Source organism: Pygocentrus nattereri, chromosome 17 (genome assembly GCF_015220715.1).
Source record: "Pygocentrus nattereri isolate fPygNat1 chromosome 17, fPygNat1.pri, whole genome shotgun sequence".
Lineage (NCBI taxonomy): Eukaryota > Metazoa > Chordata > Actinopteri > Characiformes > Serrasalmidae > Pygocentrus > Pygocentrus nattereri.
The window spans coordinates 26,948,658-26,972,032 of NC_051227.1; the positions used below are offsets into that span (position 1 = coordinate 26,948,658).

General features: G+C 38.2%; 1 protein-coding gene across 1 annotated transcript in view; it reads right to left on the reverse strand.

Annotated features, from left to right (window-relative positions):
- The window catches only part of cog6 (component of oligomeric golgi complex 6), a 52,741-nt gene that overhangs the window by 8,893 nt on the left and 20,473 nt on the right, over positions 1-23,375 (reverse strand). The window contains exons 5-16 of the mRNA XM_017696809.2: positions 22,048-22,159; positions 21,589-21,671; positions 20,679-20,749; positions 20,315-20,408; positions 14,567-14,695; positions 13,238-13,329; positions 12,024-12,088; positions 11,732-11,823; positions 11,507-11,624; positions 6,706-6,837; positions 5,253-5,420; positions 3,733-3,840 (exon numbers count right to left, since the gene is read on the reverse strand). Of these exons, the coding sequence (XP_017552298.1) occupies positions 3,733-3,840; positions 5,253-5,420; positions 6,706-6,837; positions 11,507-11,624; positions 11,732-11,823; positions 12,024-12,088; positions 13,238-13,329; positions 14,567-14,695; positions 20,315-20,408; positions 20,679-20,749; positions 21,589-21,671; positions 22,048-22,159 (1,264 nt within the window). The remainder of the gene's footprint in view (positions 1-3,732; positions 3,841-5,252; positions 5,421-6,705; positions 6,838-11,506; positions 11,625-11,731; positions 11,824-12,023; positions 12,089-13,237; positions 13,330-14,566; positions 14,696-20,314; positions 20,409-20,678; positions 20,750-21,588; positions 21,672-22,047; positions 22,160-23,375) is intronic.

Sequence of the window (23,375 nt, forward strand, 5' to 3'; positions counted from 1 at the left end):
TGATCAGACACATGATAAATTAGATCCCCCAAGGCCTTTTCAATCTCAGGTCATTTCCTGGTGTCTGAAAAACTTGTGCAAAAAGCTGTGCGCACAGATCTATTGACGAGAGCTTTACCATGGCGTAACCATGGCAACAGGGTCTAAAGAGAGGCTATGTAAACAAAGCAGTCTATTCCTGTAAAATGTGAAGAAGAAAGGGGGAAAAAAGAGCAAAGTGAGCCATCAGTGATGAGGATGAGCAGCAGGCGGACAGAGCACTCATTACAGGCAATAAAACGGCCCTAAATGCTGCTTTAAATATACGCAGAGAAGAGCTTAACAAAGCTTCTGTTATGACATACAGACACATAAAGACTCCAGAAAGCTTTTTTAGTTTATACCTCTGTGGTATACATGATCAGAAAGACAAAGAACACTTTTACAAAAATTACTATCAGCTATTTTCTTTTCTTTTTTCAGATAAGCCAATATATTTAGATTCTTGGTTTAGAAATAATTTGGAGAAATTATTGAATTTGTTTGAAAATGAAGAAAAAGAATGATGATGCCCATGATGAAAAGGATAAGTGTGTTTATTGCAGTAGCACTTACACTGTACGATGCAACTTGAATGTAAGTTACAGTGTAATGTACTGTATAGTTAACTTAGACTAGTTTCTCTAGTCTTTAGACTAGCACTCTGTTACATTTACAATGGAGCAAAACAAATAATAATAAAAAATAAAATAAAAGACCATTTTTTAAACTTTTCTAGCCCATCACTGTATAAAATCCAGGTATATCACCACATATAACCTACTAACCTCCTAAGCCTACTGTGTATTAAGGTCAAAATAATACAAATAAACCATACTTGACCAAAAAGTTTATCAATTCAAATTCAACCAATTGTGTTACTGACGCTTGGCCAAATACTTCCCACGTTCCATGTGCCAAAATCAAATCACTACTTTGCCATTATTTTATTGCTCATCAGGCCATTGTTAGCAGAAGCTGGCGCAGCAAGAACATTCTGATTATCTATCAGGAGCCAAATATTAAAAGAGGCAGATTACGCATACAGTACTGCTAGAAGAAGTACAGAGTGTGTCAAATAACAAAACCAAAAAAAAAAAAAGATTTTTATTCAGGTGTTGCGCAGTACACTGCTATGACTCCAATGAATGAATCCTTTGTAATCAAACATATAGCTGTTCAGTTCTCTTTAAGTACCATTCATATTCAGGACATTTTGATGTAATATGGCATAATTTATCAATATAACAATATCTTCACGTGGCCTACTCCAACCTATTATAAAGCCAAAATATAGAGCAATGTTTTCTCATGCACCCCTGTACGTGCACCGTTGATAACCAAGAATTAACTGTTATCATTAAAACATCTTGCTGGGCCATTACAGTCCAGAGCCCGCAGTGGCTAGAGGACTCCAGTATGAAAGTATATGAAAAATCAGCTATTTGATCGGTCAGAACTGAGACAGGATTTGAGTACTGTGGAGCTGATACCAAAAAATATTTATAAGGTTATTTTTATATATTTTTAAGGTTATTTTGTGTGTCATATCTGGCCTTTCTTGCTGTGCTGAAATGCCTGAATACTACAATTACTTGTTACTATCTAATTATATATTGATCATGTTCTGTCCTGGACTGGACCAAGCAACATTTCCACCAGAAGTAATCAGGCAAAATGTGCTCCGTGTCAAACATGGTAAGAGAAGTGCTGTTGCTTATAATTTCTACTTGTGTCTATTTTGGACTACAATCATTCCTATCTGGGGATGGACTATGATGAAAGAAACCCATTAAACAAACACTGTCTCTATAAACTGCACTAATATCTGAAATTCAAGACCTGAGAGTGGCAGACTGAGATGCGAGCTCAAATTTCGACACCTATATGGCATAGTCACAAAAAAAAGGCCCAATTCTCACAGAATGCCGGCCCATGTGTTGTTGTTTCTTTTTTTTTTTTAGTACGCTGCAAGAAAGGTGCCACGACCTTGAACGCAATTCAAATGATTTCTAGCTACTTCTGTCTCATGTGTCAAATTCTGAAGCTAAAAGACAAAGTTTAATTAATTTCATTAACCCACTACAAATATTCGGTGATCAAATAAAATGTGTACATGAACTTAGTATTACAGCTATTACAGTTACAGGGAACAAACCACTGTAAATTTTACTGTGCAGTATATATTTATATGCATGTTATTTGTTTGCCATACTGAAAAAATGAAAACATAACATATAAAATGTACCATAACTTTTGTTTAGGCCAAATTTTACATACACTATATTTCAAAAAGTATTCACTCATCCATCAGAATAATTGAATTCAGGTCTTCCAATCACTTCCATGGACACAGGTGTATAAAACCAAGCACCCAGGCACACAGACTCCTTCTACAAACATTAGTGAAAAATGGGTCGCTCTCAGGAACCGTAATAGAATGCCATGTGTGCAAAAAGTTCATTCATAAAATTTCCTCGCTACTAAATATTCCACAGTCAACTGTCAGTGGTATTATAACAAAGTGGAAGTGATTGGGAATGACAGCAGGAGGCCAAGTAAAATGACAGCACAGAGTCAGCAGATGCTGAGACACATAGAGTGCAGATGTCACCAACTTTCTGCAGACTCAATCACTACAAACCTACAAACTTCATGTGGCCTTCAGATCAGCTCAAGAACAGTGTGTAGAGAGCTTCATGGAATGGGCTTTCATGGCCGAGCAGATGCATCCAAGCCTTACATCACCAAGCACAGTGCAAAGCATCAAATGCAATGCCGCCATTGGACTCTAGAGCAATGGAGATGTGTTCTCTGGAGTGACGAACCATGCTTCTCCGTCTGGCAATCCGATAGATGACTCTGGGTTTGGCGGTTGCCAGGAGAACGGTACTTGTCTGACCATTGTGTCAAGTGTAAAGTTTGGCGGGAGGGGGATTATGGTGTGGGGTTGTTTATCATCAGTTGGGCTCGGTGCCTTACTTCCAGTGAAAGGAACTCTTAATGCTTCAGCAGACCAAGAGATTTTTGACAATTTCATGCTCCCAACTTTGTGGGAACAGTTTGGGGATGGCCCCTTCCTGTTCCAAATGACTGTGCACCAGTGCACAAAGCAAGGTCCATAAAGACATGGATAAGCGAGTTTGGTGTGGAAAAACTTGACTGGCCTGCACAGAGTCCTGACCTCAACCCGATAGAACAGCTTTGGGATTAATTAGAGCGGAGACTGCGAACCAGGCCTTCTTATCCAACATCAGTGTCTGACCTCACAAATGTGCTTCTGGAAGAATGGTCAAAAATTCCCAAAAACACAGTCCTAAACCTTGTGGAAAGCTTTCCCAGAAGAGTTGAAGCTGTTATAGCTGCAAAGAGTGGGCTGACATCATATTAAACCCCATGGATTAAGAATGGAATGCCACTCAATTTCATATGCATGTGAAGGCAAATGACCAAATACTTTAGGCAATAATAGAGTATTTATTAATTTTTTTAATACATTTTTCCATTATATTAAATTTAGCAAATAAACAGTACTTGTGCACTAAAATGCCCAAAAGTGCACTCACTGTAGAGGATGTGTGCTTGACAAAAATTGACCAGGACAGTAGCAAGTTGCTATTTTGTGCTAATTAAAATTTAGCTTACCTTCAACAGTCAAGGCCAGAGGTATAACATTAAAAAAAGCCACAGCTGATCTGGAATCAGCAGTCCTACCTGCTCCGTGCTGTACTGCTGAACACAGTTGTAGATGTAGCCGAGTCCAGCTCGGGTCAGCACATAGGACGCCTGCTCGTTGATCAGAGTGTCCAAGTGAGCCTCAATCTAATACACAATGAAAAGAAAGTCAAGAAAAACAAAAAAGTTCTCTGCCATTTTCTTTCACTAGAAGAGCTGGTGTTCAGCTCAATTACAGCCAGAACCTAAATGGGGTTAATTACAACTGCTTTCGTGATGGAAAGCAATAAGACAGAAGCACATAGAGGGCTTGAGAAGGGCAGGATCCGATTTGCAAAGGGTTTGGTTTGTTAATGTAACTATGTGCGAATAATATCCTTTTAAAAGAGCCCATATCTTGGAAATTTTACCTAGCCTGTGAACACAGTTAAAGTTTCAAAATGTATTATTCACTCCCCAGTCCATACAGTCCACAAATGGATGCTAAGCTGTAAAAACAGCCCTTTTTAAATGTACTGTTTCAGTGATGTCTTTACAGCCAACTCATTTATATGTATATATGTCTTCTTATTCAGCTTACTGCTTTCTGAATGAGTCACAACACAGCACAGTCAACCAGAACAGCCAATTTACATATTATTTACATCTGTCAGTCTTAAAGGCACAGTAAAAAAAGAGGCTAGTCAAAATGGTAAAACTGATAAAAAATAAATAAAAAAAAGAAATACCGGGTGTCCCAAAAAATTGACATAATTTTGTAGTCTAATAACATAGCCAATTCTCCCTCAAATTATATCAAATTTTAACAAAATTTGTAAAAACTAACCACGTTTAATTTTTAATAGTAATGAAAAGTCATTTTGTGTGTTAGAATATGCTCAAACACAGTCAAACGAGTGCATTTTTGAGAAAATTAAATAAAAATGCACCAACTGGAAAGCAGATTTAGACAAGGCACAAATAATTAAAAGAGGAAGCAGTCTGCAGGGCAAATGGACCTGGACGACTACCAGTATCAGATATCGTCAAACAGAACATTTGTGAAGCTTTTGAAACTGGTTATAAAATCTACATCCCTCTGAATTTCTTGTTTGAATTTTGAGAAATAAATCTAGTATTGTTTAACATGAAGTTAAGTTTGAACATTTCAAATGATGTAATTTTTTTTTGGGACTCCCTGTATATGAATTATTAATGACTGTTTTTGGTACATAAAACCACACATAAGCAGAATTTGGAGGAAATAATAAATCATAATAAATGCAGGACAGGGGCCCATTAAAAAGTCACAGTGGAATTAAACACACATTTACCAAGATGCTTACATATATATGATTTACAAGGTTGTTTACATCTAGTGTTAAAAGAAACACAGGTGATTCAATGACTGACACTTTAATATCTGTGCAAATTAGTTACAGTTACAGTAAATGTTAATAATACTGCAAGAATACTGAAAAACTGTAAAAATTGAGAACGCCAACATCATAACAGGAAATTTCCTGAGTTGCAAAGGTTAGACAAACTTCTCTTCAAAATACAATGCTGACATGCTTTACCTGGAACTCAAGCATCTCTAGCCGTTTGTCCGTAAACTCAAACAATGCCAAAGTAGTTTTCATCATGTAGAGAGAGTTCACCATGTATGTGGCCATGTCTGCAGTGCCCAAATTGCTGGCAGACACAGTGCAGAGCTGTAGCAGAGGATCCAGGATGCATGACAACACCTGAACACAACACAGAAGACTAGTATTTGAGATGTGTGTGCTGTTTGATATGCATTCTCACCTTCAGGAAAGTGCAGGAACAGTAAAGTCCAAACAGTTACTTTTGTAATTTGCTCAAGCAGTTAAAATTAGACCAAAAATGAGGCAACAGCAGATAAACTGGAGGAAAATTACACTAAGGTAGGTAGAGATGATGAGACAAAATAACTTTGTTCTTCTTTGGGTTGAGGGCCTACACTTTTCACCAAGTGAAACATTGGTTTCAAAATGGCACACTATCATGGTCAGTCCAGAACTTTCCACCTTTTGTTTTTGATACAACTTCTAGGAAACAGACATACTATGCACTTGAAAAGTGACATTCTTTATCAGTAATGTTGTGTGTGCCACCTCCAGAGGCTGCAAGTCATACTCAATTAATCAAAAACCTCTATGTTTCATAAAATGAGCAAGCAAGCCTGGCATTGGTTGTCTAAATCTTCTTTTCTCCACTCACTGACCTTTCTACAATGTGTTTACTGTAATCTCTTCTGTCTGTAAAACTTTGTTCCACCACTTTGCACATTTTGTAATCCGGCATTCTGTTTTGGAGAATGATGAGAGGTTTATGTCTTGCGGTGCAGCCTTTATAATTCTGTTGTTGAAATCTTAAAACAGTAAACAGTGGATTGTTCCTGTAATCTGGAGGCTGTTGGTGATTTCATGTTTTTAGTCTTACAGTCTTAGTAGTTTTTCTATCCTCAGCTGCAATGCTTTTCTTCAGCAGACCTGTTTGTCTGACTTTCTTTTTTTTTTTTCCCCTGAAGAGACTGCAAAGCGGTTTTGAAGGACACCGTATGGCTCGGGGGATACTGTATACTGTGTGTATATATATATATATATATATATATATATATATGTGTGTGTGTATGTATGTATGTATGTATGTATGTATGTATCTCCAAAATGGTAACTTTACAGGAGAAGGAAAAAAACCTATTCTACTTTTAATGGAAGTCAATGGAACCAGATTTTTTTTTCCAAGTCATTTTTGGTCATTTCTCTTGGTCCATTCATCATGAACTTTACACACAATGTGAAGGACAACAGGTTTTTTCAAATTATGCCAAAAACTGAAAAACATCAAAATAATATATTATATTGTATTTTTACATATAGGAAGGACAGACAAAAGAGCAACACAAGGCTTCATTAAACTATAGTAAACATTGAGTAAAGATGCAAAACTGTAAAATATAGTATCTACAATATCCTTTAGGTTTGGTAACCACAACACATTCTTTACCTGAGCAAAGTCAGCCTGGCGGGCATCCAGGGGGAGAACAGAGGAGTCATGGGAGGCAAGAACCTCTCTAAGGAGAGAAAGTGTCTGAGTGAGGGAGGCTGTGGGGCCCAAATCAGGAGGAGGCAGTTCCACCTATGCGAGTGAGTGAGAGTGAGAGAGAGCGAGAGAGAGCGACAGAAAACAACTTAAAAGCTCAAAACAATATATGCATAGTATGCACACACTGTACTTTTTTGTAGTTTTTTTTTTAAACCCCAAGACCCATTTTGACATGTGTGGGTTTTTGTACCAAAAAACAATCATAATTCATTTCAACCATTTTCCAACCTCTCTTTATCCTTTTATTAAACAGGCCTTTTCTGTTATTGAACCATGTTTTGCATGTAATTTGTGAATGACCTCTATCCTGATTGGCTGCCCTGTACGGTGTCTCATTCAACTGAAATGTACAGAACAAACTGTTTAGTGCAGACTAAGATGCTGGGAAGCTACTACTGCTTGATGTCTGGGTCATTTGGAAGGTTATGTAATAATACATATGCTTCCCAACAGCCAGGAACAGCACAACAGTTAATCATTTTCATCCACATTTTCCACTCCAGTAGTGCTACAGACTGTCTGCAGAAAACACACTTCTTCAGTTCAAAGGGAATTGGCAGATAAACTGCTGAAGGCTGACTGGGCAGTCATTTGTACATGCAATCATGCCAGTGACATCACAACAACGATGAATTTGACATCTGCCAAAATTATATACTATCAGGACAATAAATAAAGGATTATCTATAGGATTTTTTATATATATATATATATATATATATATATATATATATATATATATATATATATATATATATATATATATATATATATATATATATGTGTGTGTGTGTGTGTGTGTGTATGTATGTATGTATATATACACACACACACACACACACACACACACACACACACACATATATATATATATATATATATATATATATATATATATATATATATATACATATATATACATACACATATACACATATATACAGTGGGTTGCAAAAGTATTCATACCCCTTGAACTTTTCCATATTTTGTCACATTACAACCACAAACATAAATATATTTCACTGGAATTTAATGTGAAAGACCAACACAAAGTGGTATACAATTGTGAAGTGGAAAGAAAATTATACATGAATCAAAACATTTTTTACAAATAAAAAACTAATAAGTGCGACGTGCAAAAGTATTCAGCCCCCCTGAGTCAATACTTTGTGGAGCCACCTTTTGCTGCAATTACAGCTGCAAGTCTTTTAGGGTATGTCTCCACCAGCTTTGCACATCTAGTGACTGAAATTCTTGCCCATTCCTCCTTGCAAAACAGCTCAAGCTCAGTCAGATTGGATGGAGAGCGTTTGTGAACAGCAGTTTTGAGATCTTGCCACAAATTCTCAATTGGGTTTAGGTCTGGACTCTGTCTGGGCCATTCTAACACATGAATATTCTTTTTTTTAAACCACTCCATTGTAGCTCTGACTTTATGTTTAGGGTCGTTGTCCTGCTGGAAGGTGAACCTCCGCCCCAGTCTCAAATCTTTTGCTGACTCCAACAGGTTTTCTTCCAAGATTGCCCTGTATTTGGCTCCATCCATCTTCCCATCAACTTTGACCAACTTCTCGGTCCCTGCTGAAGAGAAGCACCCCCAGAGCATGATGCTGCCACCACCATATTTGACAGTGGGGATGGTGTTTTCAGAGTGATGTGCAGTGTTATTTCTCCGCCACGCATAGCGTTTTGCATTGTGGCCAAAAAGTTCTATTTTGGTCTCGTCTGACCAAAGCACCTTCTTCCACATGTTTGCTGTGTCCTCAACATGGCTTCTGGCAAACTGCAAACAGGACTTCTTATGGTTTTCTTTTAACAATGGCTTTCTCCTTGCCACTCTTCCATAAAGACCACATTTGTGTAGTGCACGACTAATTGTTGTCCTGTGGACAGTTTCCCCCACCTGAGCTGTGGCTCTCTGCATTTCATCCAGAGTCACCATGGGCCTCTTGGCTGCCTCTCTGATCAGTGATCTCCTTGTTCGGCCTGTAAGTTTAGGTGGACGGCCTTGTCTTGGCAGGTTTACTGTGGTGCCATACTCTTTCCATTTCCAGATGATGGATTGAACAGTGCTCCGTGAGATGTTCAAAGCTTGGGAAATCTTTTTATAACCTAAGCCTGCTTTAAACTTCTCCAAAACCATATTCCTAACCTGTCTGGTGTGTTCTTTGGACTTCATGATGCTGTTTGCTCCCCAATATTCTCTTAACCAACATCTGAGGCCGTCACGGAGCAGCTGTATTTGTACTGAGATTAGATTACACACAGGTGGACCCTTTTGAGTCATTAGCAGTCATCAGGCAACTTCTGAATGCAATTGGTTGCACTCAGGGAAAAGGGGGCTGAATACTTTTGCACGTCGCACTGATTAGTTTTTTATTTGTAAAAAATGTTTTGATTCATGTATAATTTTCTTTCCACTTCACAATTGTATACCACTTTGTGTTGGTCTTTCACATTAAATTCCAGTGAAATATATTTATGTTTGTGGTTGTAATGTGACAAAATATGGAAAAGTTCAAGGGGTATGAATACTTTTGCAACCCACTGTATGTATGTATGTATATATATATATATATATATATATATATATATATATATATATATATATATATATACACACACACACATATATAATATATATAAAATATTATACATACAAATACATATATATATATATATTTACGGCATTTGGCTGACGCTCTTATCCAGAGCGACTTACAATTTGATAATTTTTTTTACACAGGTAGGCTAGGTGTTAGGAGTCTTGCCCAAGGACTCTTATTGGTATAGTGTAGGGTGGGGATTGAACCCCAGTCTGCAGTGTAGAAGGCAGAGGTGTTAACCACTACACTATCCCAACCATATATATATATATATATATATATATATATATATATATATATATATATACACACACACATACATACATACATACATACATACACACACACACACACATATACATATATATATATATATATATATATATATATATATATATATACATACATACATACATACATACATATATATAGTGTTACTGTTGTGTAGTGAAGAAATAAATGTTCAAATATTTATTTTAATAAAATAAACCCAATCTATCTATCTATCTATCTATCTATCTATACACACACACACACACACACACATATACATAGATAGATAGATAGATAGATAGAGAGATAGAGTTTTTTTTTTTGTTTGTTTAATTACAAATCAAACTCAAATTAAAATCTTTCAACTCCACCTTAAAAGAATCCAAAGAGATCTCTTAAATTAATATATAATCCTTATTTAAAGTCTGAAAACATCATTGTTTTTTATTTTATTTTTTACTACAGAACTGCAGTTTGAACTAATTCAGTTAAGCGGTCTCATATATGAGTTTGCGTCAGAGAAGCACTGGTTATTTAGGAATAGTCTCCCAGCCTCTAAATCACAGCAGGCTCTAATCAGAGAATTTCTTGGTCCTTAAGAAACAGCTTTTTTCTGAAATATTAATAAAATATGTTGTTGAAAACATGTCAACGTCAAGCAAGGTGCTGCATCTTTGTTGTTTTATCGATGACTACAACCAGCAAGAACTCCACCTTCTAAATGTTTTCAGACACAAGCAAACAAGTTTCAAGCATTCTTCAAGCCCTATAATCAAAAGTAGCTCTATTTGATGACACCACCTATACACAATAATACCGGTAACTTCACCGGGCCCCACCAGCCAGCCTAAAAAAAAAAAAACATTTAGGGGAAACAGTGGCTATAAAAACTGGGGAGTAAATGGGAACAAAGTACATAACTAAGTACATAACTGGTAACAGGTTTATATTTCACTGCTATGAATGTTGTATATGACTTTGCTTTATCAAGACTGCTCTAATTTATTAGCATTTCTATCCATCTAAACAATTCTAAACTACAATATTGTTAATAATACTCTACAAATTTCACAAAGCTGTGCCTGCCCTCCTCACATGCTCAATAACCTGCCTACTATGTGTGACACTGCCACTGCTTCTTCTCACTGCTTACTAATAAATGCTCAGCTCTTCCTTCCAGCCCTTCACGCTAGAAGGCCGTAGTGCCCTGCAGCCTCTAATGGAGCTTATTAGCTCTGGCCAGCGTTCCTGGCACTGAGCATCGGGCACTGATACGTAACGTCCCTAAGCCTGTGCTGATTCAATTAACGTGCTGCTAAGGCGATAATTCCCTCTGAAGAGCAGAGAGCAAGACCAACTTGTTGTTCCAATCGATCCACCTCTCGATGAAACAGCCTTCCGAAGAAGTCCGGCCGTGTTCAAGGATATTTTGGCGGTAATTTAAGAGGCACTGGTGTGGGGCTGCTGTTTTGCAGCCCAGCATACTCGCTTACGTGGAGGCGTGTACCCCTGCTGTTTACAAGGTACAAGTCCTTCAGAGTTTGTTGACCTCAAGGATTTCACAATAGCAGAAAAGAAAATATATATAGGTTTTGTGCAACTCTGAGATCTGAGCTTTAACTCACTCCCCATTGAACTCTCAAGGTCGATGTAGAGTTGGTTATGAATCACACTATATGCACCTAATTAATTCTGGCACATGCCATAAATTTTGCAGTTGGAAACCTAAAGATTTTCATAATCTTTAATGTAAAGGGAAGGGGATACTCTGAAGAAATTTAAATATATAATTTTGTATAATTCAACATCTACTGCTTATTTACCTTGTCCATGAGTCTGCTAGCATGGAGACTAAGGCTGTTGAAAAACATCTTCTTACTGAGGACATGCATCTCTTCAATAGTAATCAACAGAGATGCAACACTTGTGCCAATGATGCCACTATGAGAGAAGGAGCAAGAGAGAGAGAGAAAAAGAGAAATGGCAAAAGTTTGACGTCATCATCTTAATGAGTCCCAACATTCAACCATCGGAGGGTAAGACAATACCTGATTGTATGGTGGTAGAACTTTAGTAGGTTAGATAGTTTGTAGAGCAGCACAGCGCCAGGCTCTGCTACTATAACCTGCTCAATCCGCACCTGAGTGACACACAGACACAAAATGCCAAGTGGATTATATGAATATGAGATACTTAATCAAAAAATTATAGTTCCTAATTTAATTATGTTCAAATATAGTATGTTTCGGTCTATTGAGCTTTATTCAGTAATGACAGAGTTTGAAAATGTGGTGGGACTGGCCTTTTCATCTAACTTGGCTCATGCATCCCAGCCCTTACCTTCAGTGGTCTGCAAACCCCTTCAGTTATATGGCTAACAATTTCCTGCATGCTGTCCTCAACACCTGCAGAGTCAAAAGAGTACACATCACACATCTCTCCAGTTTACAAACTTCGTAAAAATAATTAAACAAACAAACAAACAAACAAACAAACAAACAAATAATAAAAAGCATATCTACAGATGCTGCTGACAGCTAGTCTACACTTTACATTTCATTTGTTATGAGACTCCTTTTTTGAGTTAGTTACAGCTGCACTAGACATAGACAGGAAAATGAAATTACCCTCCATGTAAATAAGCTAGGTCATCATACTACTTAGTTAGCTATGCAAGTTACCAGGAGCTTATTAGTAGCTAACGTTACCTATACTAGCTACTTTGTTGCTATCTTGACAAACAACACAAGGTAATTTAAAGTTGTTTGCTTACAATAAAACTTTCAAATTAAGATGATCTGGCTTCAACTGTCAAAAAGTAGATGAAAATCACATGGCATGGCTAGGTATTTATAGGTTGCTGTTGGGGTTGTGCTGCTAATAAACTTGGAACTGCGCCTCTTTTCAGTCTCAAATATGGAGCAAAGCCTGCTTAACATTGTCCAAGGTTTGAGAAACTGTCTGGAGTTAAATGTGCAGAACAAACTAACATCACTCTATTAAACACGCGAGAGATGAAGTTGGCTTCCTATTCGCCAGCTTGTTGAGAGAATTTTCTGTTCCACCTTAAATGGTGCCACAGTTACATTCTGGCGCCTGTAGTATTAAAGATGGAATGGAACATTTGATTAAGAAGATGGCAAATAGGAAGCCAACTTCAGCCTCGTTTAAAGATGAACATCAAGGCCATTATGGAACAATTTAAGAGTTTGAAATTGGCCCGTTTTACCTTCTTTGTGCATATGCAGGATTTGCGTTTGAAGGCAGAGACAAAATTGTTTAAGGTTTGTGGTATGTCAACTATATTTACTAAACTCTCCTTATTCAACTATGCCAAAGTAAATACGATTTTCCATTTTACGGCACCTTTAAATGCAAATTCTACATTATACTGATGAAAATATAACAATAGTATAATATAATTATTTGCACATGAATCTTTGCAATTTCAGAAGTCATTGTCAGCACTACACGTTTTCTAGACACGCTCTCAGCAGCAGTGTTTGGAGTAGTAGAATAGTAGGGCCGAGTGGAGCAGGGGTAGTGGAATATACCTTGCACTGTGACTTGTTTAAGGAGAGCCTCCAGATGCTCCTTCTCTGAAGCTGTAGCTTGGTGCAGCCATGCCAGCATGTCCCCCACATACCTAAGAGTTTGATACGCAAATAAACAAAGAATAAGCATTTCAGCAATGACACAGATATGTTTGTGTTTTGTTATCAAATCAAATTTAAAACACTTTCAGTAGAACAGGGCTGTATATGTATCTGATATGTACTGAGAATGGTCAGATCAAATTTTGGGATTTTTTTTTTGCCCTCCTACACTTCACAGCACATGTACATATCGCTTTCATCATTATCCACTTTGCCAGTATGTCAGCATGAACTGCAGTGTAAAGCAAATCATTACTTGGCAATCCATGCTTGGCAGACTGCTACAGTTAACGTGAAAAATAATAAACATTCTGTTATCACAAATAACAGTACGGGTAGAACACTTCTCAACCAATCAGACTGGGTCGCTGGATCTGATTGTTGTATGAAAGAAAGCAGTGAACGGAATATGCGCCCTATAAACAGTTCACTGCAACTGCATCTGTATTCTCAAACACTGACAATGCCCATGAATCTGAACAAAACAAACAGAATATTTAGTTACCATGTTAAGAATGAGTGTCTCAAATGCAGCAACAGGATACTCATTACATAACATGGCCATAACAGCATGTTATCATTACATTAGTGTTATATTCTTTATCAGAAAGCAGCAAAAGAGGTGAGAAGACAGGCGGTTCTGAGAAGTGCTCTTCCCGTCTTTTATCGACGTCCTGCAGAGAACCTGATGTTCTCTCCGTGGGTTTCCAGAGAAGGGTTGAAGACGTTAGAACAGAAACAGGACGTGGGGTCCTTGTAACATTCTGAAATCCATAGATCTCAATAGCCACCCTTTCTCTGAACCCCCCACGCTAACCGATTCCCTGAAGAAGGCCTGAGGATTCTCTGAAAGAGAATCAGTTTGTTTTTAATGTATTTAGAGGGCAGAATTGGATTTGCAACTTTGGAGACACAGTTTAGACACATAGAGGCTGTAAGCCAAAAAAAAAAAAAGAAAAAAAAAAAAGGGGGGAACGTGTTGGTACAGAGATGAGTGCTGTGTGTGATGTAATGAGATATGGAGTGGCTTTTAGTGCTAAATGACAGCAAGACCCTCAAGATGACCTCCAATTAGCTGTGAAATGACTGTTTTATTTTTAGAGCTCAAAAAGCCACCCATTAGATTTTTGGAATGTTCAATGTGCTTTTCAAAACTCTAATCACAGGAAATACAAGGATGGTTAGAAAGTGGATGTGCGTGTTTAGTAGAGTAGCAGAGTAATTTACCTCATAGGGTCATGAGAATGCATCTCTATTGGTCTGGGGGTGCCCCCTGGACCCCCCCGCGTTAGTGCATCGATGAAGCCTCGGACCACAGCACTACGTCTGGCTGTGCCAAATTCATCCAGTGTATACCTGACAACCATGAAAGCACAGAGACAGCGTGAGAGAGAGTGAGAGAGAGCGAGAGAAAGAGAGTGAGATATAAAATGTTTTATGTAATGTTTGATTTTCACTGTTACTTTTCAGTTCATTAATCCCTTTTCACGGTGGCAATAAAATGCAATTTTTTATTTTGGAGGTCCTTCAGGTGAACTGTGCAATTTTTTCCCCCAATAACATTGATGAAATATATTTGAATGATGAAAACATGTAGAATTTATTACTTGGTAGGCAAGTGAAGAAGTCAGCATGTCATCACTACCAGAAACAAAACTCCCTCAATATTTTTTTTTGTGTGTGATTTTTTTTATTATTATTATTATTATATATTTTTTAAACAAAACCTGAAAATATCAGCTGTTGTATAAACAGTTACATTTTCATCATGAATGGGGCAAAATGACCATTCAAAATTCAAAATTAATAACATTTTTTTGTCTCATGTAAATTACCATATTGGAGATACATTATATGGACAAAAGTATTAGGACACCTACAGGAGCTTTAATGACAACGCGTTCATAGTCCATAGACATTAATATGGAGTTGGTCCCCTGTTTGCAGCTATAACCGGTTTCCCTCTTCTATGAAGCTTTCTACAAGATTTCGAAGTGTGTTTGTGGGAATTGTTGCCCATTCATCCAGAAGAGAATTCGCAAAACACTGATGTTGGATGAGAGGGCCTGCCTCACAATTTCCATTCTATTTCATCCCAAAGGTATTTGATGGGGCTGAGGTCACTTACTCAGCCACTCAGCTTACCTTGCTTTGTGCACTGAGGCACAGTCATGCTGGAACTAAAAAACAGGGCCTACCTCAAACTGTTCCCACAAAGTTAGAAGCACACAAATGCACAAAATATCTTGGTGTGCTGAAGCATTTAGATTTCCCTTTCCCATTTTACTGATACTAAGCTGCCTAGGCATAGCATTATCCCTCCTCCACCAAACTTTACAGTTGGCACAATGTAGTCAGGCAGGTAACGTTCTTCTGGCATTGGCCAAATCCAGACTAATCCATCAGAGTGACAGATAGAGAGGCATGATTCATCACTCCACAGAATATGTTTTCACTGCTCCAGTCATGTCCCAATACTTTTTTTCTGATTTTATTCTGAAAGCAATGACATAAGCACAAGTGTTTTTATTGTGTTTAAAGGCTAATTATTTTTATTGTGGCAGTGGTACATGATTTTTGATATCAAGAAAGCTGATGTGCTGTCCATTTTATATCAGCATGACCGTCTTTGTTAAGAGATGCGAATAGTTTTCACAGCAAGTCCTCACTCCTCTCTTTACCCCTCAATACTCACTAGCAGCTCAAAATAGTCAAAACATTTCACACAAAGAGAGCTAACAGTGTCCTAGTTAATCTGACAATGGAAGAAATATTTAATTTGATTACATTACTTTAAAGTACCCAAGGCTACTTCCATTCCAAAAGCAAATTCGCCCATAAGAAGGCCTGCAAAAGGAAATAAAAAAAAAAAGGTGTTTTGTTATTACTTTGAGTATATTTTACAATACTTGACTTCAGGATAATCAAAGTATTGTCCTTGATATGAAGAGCATGTTTTGCCTAAACAGGTCCAGCGATTTGACAATTTTCTTTTCAATTCCCATTTTAAGTTACTGCCCACAGGCCAGGAAAACATGTTCATTTATTAAAAACATTTTGAAAAGCCTGAAAAGTGTCCCCTGCAAAGCAAACCTCTTCTGTCTGGACCCTTACCATGACCTTCAGAATCAAAGCGATAGAAAAATGCTTGAGGTTAGTGAGTGCCTTGGTCACATAGGCAGACGAAAACAGTGGAGGCCCCCGGTGTAGCGCGGAAGCGGCAGTGTTTTGATCTATGGGCTGAGAATGAGCCAGAGCAGACTAAACAGTAGCCACTACAGCAGCCACAGAAAAAGGGGTGGAGTGGCTTGGCACAAATCGCAGGAACACACTTTTGCTCTCTCTCTGCTCTGGCCTTGGACTCCCACATCCCTTCCCTCAATCAGCGGCCATGGCACAGAATGTGGGAGAGAAACAAAACAGAGAAAACACTGGCAGAAAGACAGAGATAAAATCAATGTTTATCTGAAGCGTAACAATCACTTTTATAAACGGACACTTTGCAATTCTCTAAAAATTTTTGATCATATTTTTTGTAGATTACAAACGTTTCACAAAGTGGATGCTACCTGAACCTCTGTGTTCCCAATAGATGGAGAACAAGTGCACATTCCACTGATGCTCAGACAGTTTCTCCCACTTCTTCTGGGAGAAAATTAAAAATCAATTCAGCCAAAGAAATGACAGAGGGATATTCCCATGGCCTGTGCATGAGGGGAAAAAGCAGTAAGAAGAAACTCTCACCACAAGGCCAAGTTTACATTCTGTCTTTGGAAAGAGTGAGATAGCAATCCACTTACACAGAACATTAATACTGGAAACAGCTCAGTTTTTACTGTTTCTAAGAAAAAAGTGAAACCGATATTCTAAATCTCTGACAAACTCCCACAAAAACAGGACACTATAAACTGGAATGAAATGCATAACATGAACAGAATTTTCCACCATAAAGCTGTATGTTACACATGCCCACAAAACATGCTGCTGCCTTGTGTTAATACTGCCTATATTTAATATGAATTTAGAAATCACACCCAAACTCTCACACTACTCTGTTGATCAACGAATAGACAAATAGGCTAGCAGGACAATTCAAACAACTAACTGACCTTCACATACTGATAAACCAAACAGGTAAGTAAAATCAGTAATGCAACATTTGTTACAAATTACCTACAAGTAATTTCAAATCGAATATTTCTAAATCCTATTTCTAAATGAGTCTGATTGGCTTAAAGCCCAAAATCACAACAATTAATTACGCTACACTGTACAAAATGATATTTTAGAAACTTTAGCAATATTTCAGACATAACTATTTTGTCCCCTTTGGATTTTATAGTGCATGGTTCCAAACACTTACTTTAATATACTGATTGTGTTTTGTATCAAAACGTTGGGAAGATTTGTGTTTAAAAATAAAAAATACAAATAAAAATATTTAAATGCTGCTTGGTCTCAATAAAAAGGAGGTTATTTAATTTGCATCATAACATGCATTATATGGCCAAAAGTATGTGGACACTTGACCACCAAACCAATATGAGTTAGTTGTACATCCCATTTTAAAACCACGAGTATTAATATGGAGTTGGCTCCCTTCTGCAGCTGTAACAGCCTCTACACCTCTGGGAAGGGCAAGATTTTGGAATGTGTGGAAATTTCCACCATTTCAGTCAAAGCAGCATTTGTGAGATCAAGCACTGATGTTGGACCAAAAGGTCAGGTACGAAGTACCAATTCATCCCAAAGGTGTTTAGTGGGGTTGAGGTCAGGACAGTGTGCAGACCAGGTCTTTATGGAGCTCGCTTTGTGCTCAGGGGCACAGTCCAGCTGGAACACAAAAGGCCTTTGCCCAAACAGTAGCCACAAAGTTGGAATAAAATGTCTTTATACACTGTAGCTTTAACATTACACTTCAATGGAAGCTTCAGAGACCCAGACATCGCACTGAAGCATTGTGGTGTTTAGAGAATAGACCCGGGGCAGATTTTTTTTCAGCGCGCAGGTAATTACACTGAAATTAGCCATGAAAATCAAAGAAAATGTAATAAAAGGCCATATAAAAACTTACTGGTGTTTTTATGTAATTCATGACGGAATACTAGTTAAACATTCCGTGCTGCAGACTGGCCGGTTTCCTGGCCGTCTGCAGGCTTGAAACTTTTGCCTAATCACAATGCTGTCCAGGAAAAACAAAAATACCATGTACATTTACAAATAATATTTCTATGGAGCAGAGTGACTGATGTGACCATTTATCCATCTGGAAACAGGAATGTCTGTATAACCGTCTTGCTGCTCTGCAGTACAAATGCTGTATGTATGAAAGGCCAGTGCCGCATCAATCACGCCACGCAGAGGCAACATGTGTGAATCAGGCGTTAGAAGAGCCTTCAGTCCGACAGTCACAGCTGCCCAGCAAAACACCAGAAATATTTGCTCTGTGGTTTAATTCCTGCTTTGTGTTTACTGGGAATAAATGGTATTTGGTGAAGTTACTTCACCGTAGCCACGTTTTACATGCAGCCTAATAATCTGTTAATAATCCGACTAATAGCTCAATCAGAATACACATCCATGTAAACACCTCAATCGGAACAGTCTAGTCCAATTGAGGACATTCTGTATACAATTTCTAGCCGATTGAAAGAGGTGGGTAATCCTGTAAACAATCCGTTAAATAGATGAATAATAGCCATGTAAACGCCTGAATCAAATTACATTCCGATCAGAACGTGTAAGTACGTTCTGTGTATGTGCGTCAAGTCATAGCAAATGTTTATACCATTCAACACATCGGGAGCAGAAACTGGTCTGCAGAGGAGATGAAGTTTATGCTCTGATCTTTAAAAGACGGTGGTGGGACGGACGTCCATCTTATGTATCACAGAACAAGACACTTCCTTTCTAAGTACATGTGAAGGACATTTTTCTGAGTCTGACATCATTTTAAAGCAATTCAAAACACAAGTGAGCCAACTGGAAACTCATCTCACGCTGACTGGACCTCATGTGATGCTCGCTGTCATGGTATCATTTACTCTAAGTGGTACTCCATGAAATGCGTGTCATTTTGGATCGGATTACTTGTAGTGAGCATGTAAACGAAGATTTTCCATTAGACTGTAGAACAGAGTGTGCATGTAAACACCTCAGTCTGACTCTGTAATCGGAAAGTATTCAATCGGATTGGCAAAAATCTTTGCATGTAAATGCAAATGATGACCATGACTGCCATATTATTTCAGCAGAGGATAATGTATTTGGGAATGGATCCTGTCAGATACTGGATGTGTGTGGGACTATTTGGGCGGGAGCGGGCCAAATCATTTTGGCTGCGGGCAGGATCAGGAGAAATTATTCTGATCTTCTGTGGGAGCGGGCAGGTGTGGGATGAAACCTTGCAGAAGCAGGAGTGAAAAAAACTGTCCCGCGCAGAGCTCTAGCTGCATGCACACAGCCACATTTATGCTTTTGTTTTATCCAGCCAGCTGCAATCTTTTCCAGCATGTTTACTAGGAATTACATCAGTGTGTGAAAACCAGTGAGCAGGCCAGCCTAACACCACAAACTGTCAATTATTAAAGTACTCTTGTAACACTGTTATTTATGACTAAAAGATTTTACAAATTAATTAAAATCCCAGATTCAATTATTTTTATTTCACATTCGCATTTGTGCAACTATTTTGACTTTGCAAGGTATAGTTCTTTTCATTCCACTGTCACTCAAAAATACTTTACATGGAATGGAATGGACGGTGCAGTGTGAATCAAAGGTGACACCATGTGGTGAGAATAAGTTACTACAGCGGACATCACTAATGTCAGACAAATGACTGCGAATGGTGCTGACAAATGGTTTCTATTGGCGGGCTGCATGCTCTCATTAACCACAGGAATAAAATGTCTACTGTGTTACAAGGCCAAAGGGTTTGTGCGCGTGTGTGTGTGTGAGAGAAAGTGTACTCACTTATAAAGAACAGGACGGTCCTGCAAAGCCTCCATGGCTTGAGTCAGCACTGGAGGAACATCACACGTCTCCTGAGTCAACCCCCGACACTCATCTATATGACAGAGAGAGCGTGATAGAAACAAGAAGAAAGAAAAAGTAGAAGAATAGGGAACAAGTTTTCTCTCAAAATCTTGAAAAACCAGGTAACAACCAAACCACAGCCCTTCTTTTTTCTTGATTTTAAAGACTATTTTAAACAGAACAGCAAATGAACAGTTAGTGAGAATTTGTTTGAGTCACCACACTCCCTCACAACATCTGTGCCTCTACTCCAGCAACATTTTATGTGCTTTAATGTGGATGTGTCTGAACACACACTTACTCTGTGCCCAGCGGTAGAGTTGCTCATATGATGTTTCCTGCAACACTGCCATTTGCTCCATGATCTCCAGTCTACGTTAAAACACCATCAAAGCACCTTGAAACACTTTTTGCTAACTATATGAATTTCTGTCACATTCTACAGTAATGTGCAATTCCACTCTTTCATTTAATTTCCAGTCAAAATGGCCATTAAGCAAGCTATTCATTTTCCAGCGTCAGAAAAAAGCAGAAAACGCATGTAACAGAAAATTACAAAGACGTCTAAATAGCAGCTAAATACAAGATCAAAAATTTCAGTATTTACTGTGATTACCTCTTGCCTTTATTACAGCTTCCATTATTTTCTTTGTATCTTTCGACCATTCTTTGAATTCCAGTTTTGAAAACTCATTTTCATTTGACTTCACGAGTGGGTGAGGAAGGATAAAGTGAAGTGGATCATCTTATATCTGAACTCCTCAAAAATATCATTGTTGGCTATTTTAGATGCAAAAGAGGGAGAAATTTGAAGGCAGCTGTGGTGACTATGAGTAGTCGATTGTGTGCATGTTGGTATCTCTTTGAAGGAAAACATATTGGTGACACCTTTAGAAGCAGCGTTTGTTGGGATGATAAATAATGATAGACTAGATATTGTGCTTTTGTGTAAGTTGCTGTAAAACATATAATGTTTCCTGTTTTTTTTCCAGATAATGAAGAATAAATAACTAACTTAATGGTTGTTTTAACTGGAAATTAAATTATCAAAAGGGTGGTCTTTGTCTTCTGCACAGCATTGTATGGCCTTTATGTACCCTTTTATGAACAGTCACATAAAAGTCTGCTCTATATCGCAATGTCTTTGCATGAAATAGTAACCATGTCAAGAGCACAAGGTCAGAGAGACCTCTCCCTCTCTCCTTTCTCACCCTGCTGTTTGCTGGTTGGTCCTGAGCAAAACCTTGACGTCCTCATGTATGCTCTTCACCCGAGTCAGAGCTTTAAAGAAATCCTGCAAGTCAAAAAGGTCCACAGAGAAAGGGTTACCTTGACCCACCCAGCAATGCTCCTTTAGCCTTACTCCCTAAACAGATTTCTATTAACATCTTGTACTGTGGATGACAGTTCAGCCCATGTTTTGTGTAGAACACAGCAGATGTTATTTATGGCAAAATGTAAAGCGATGTTAATTATATGTAAAACATTGTGGATTTTCTTTTTGAAATCACACCTCTGGAGCTCCTGAGTGGTGCTAAAAAGGTTGTAATCTAGATCTTCAGGAGTAGGGTTGGTGACCAATGGCTTCCATGTAAAGAGAGACACTAGCCAATTGTGGCCATCTGTTAGGTTATAGTTACAAATCCACAGAGTTAGATCTTAAAGGTTACCTCGGTTATTGGGCCGTCACGGGCACCGCGTAAAATAGCCATTTCTTCACTGGACAGTTGAAACTTTGACAGGAAAGCCTGGGCCACCTGCGCTCGCACTTCCAGACGATGACTAGAGAGCGAGAGAGAGCGAGAGAGAGCGAGAGAGAAAAATAATGGTAAACATCAAATTAAAGTGAATAACAGCTTGTGACTTTTCACACACACAGAGCTTTACATTTTACTAGCTTATTAAAGAGGCTGCAGTCTACATCTTCTTGCACTCTTCTGTTTCCACTGAGGTCGACTTATAAGGTGTGTGTGGTTTTACATGTACCAAAAACAGCTATAATTGATTTTCATATTTTCCAACCTCTCTGTGTTCCTTAAAACTGAACAGGCTGTTTTGTTACTGTGCCCTCAAGACTGATATATGTAAATGTCCTTCTGATAGGCTGCCCCATATAGTGGCATATTCAAAAATGAATCCAGTCTGATACTTTCCTTATAACTTCAGTGAGAATGGGTCAAGCTAAACTGCTGTATGCTGAATAGGTGGATATACATCAGGGATGTCCATTCTTATTCGCAAGCGGTCCTTGTAGCTGCAGGTTTTCATTCCAATGAAGCAGGAGCTCACGTGCTCAACTGTTTCAAGACTGAGACCAATTTAACAAGTGGAATCAGGTGAGTGTCAGCTTGACTAGAATGAAAACCTGTAGTTACACCGGCCCTTTGCGGATTAGACGGGACATCCCTGATTTGTTTATCATACATTTTGATACTTTCCCCTGTGTTTACGCACTACAAACTATTTTACTTCATTAAAGACAGGGAAATTCAGCTTTCCATGCTATGCAACCTTTAAATACATGGTTTGCTTGGAAACTAAAAATTTTTTCCTCAACACTAGATGGCAATGGTGACCTTAAATAAAAGTCAACCCTAGATGGCAGCAGTGACTGTCCACAAGAAAAAAGAAAAGTGTCATTATTCCTAACTTTCACTTGAAATTTCTGCTAGATGAAACTGCAAGGAAAGGGATGAGCGAGTACATGAGCGAATAAAGTAGCACAGAAACCTAGCTGTAGGCAATTTCTGGCTCCACTGCAAGGCCAGTACATCTGTAAGTGTGAGCTGTCCTGCAGGGGAACAATAGTGGCTTTGACAAGCAACCTCCTCAGGGAGGTAACTCAGCACAGACTCATGGAAGAAAGACCTCTCCTCTTCAGCCTTCCTGCCTTTAGTCATCTTCCCTTATAATGCACTACGGTCCTCATGATACTGCTTCACACTGGAGAATTGTAATCTTGAGACCTAAATGACCTAGAAAAAATGTTTCATTTCTT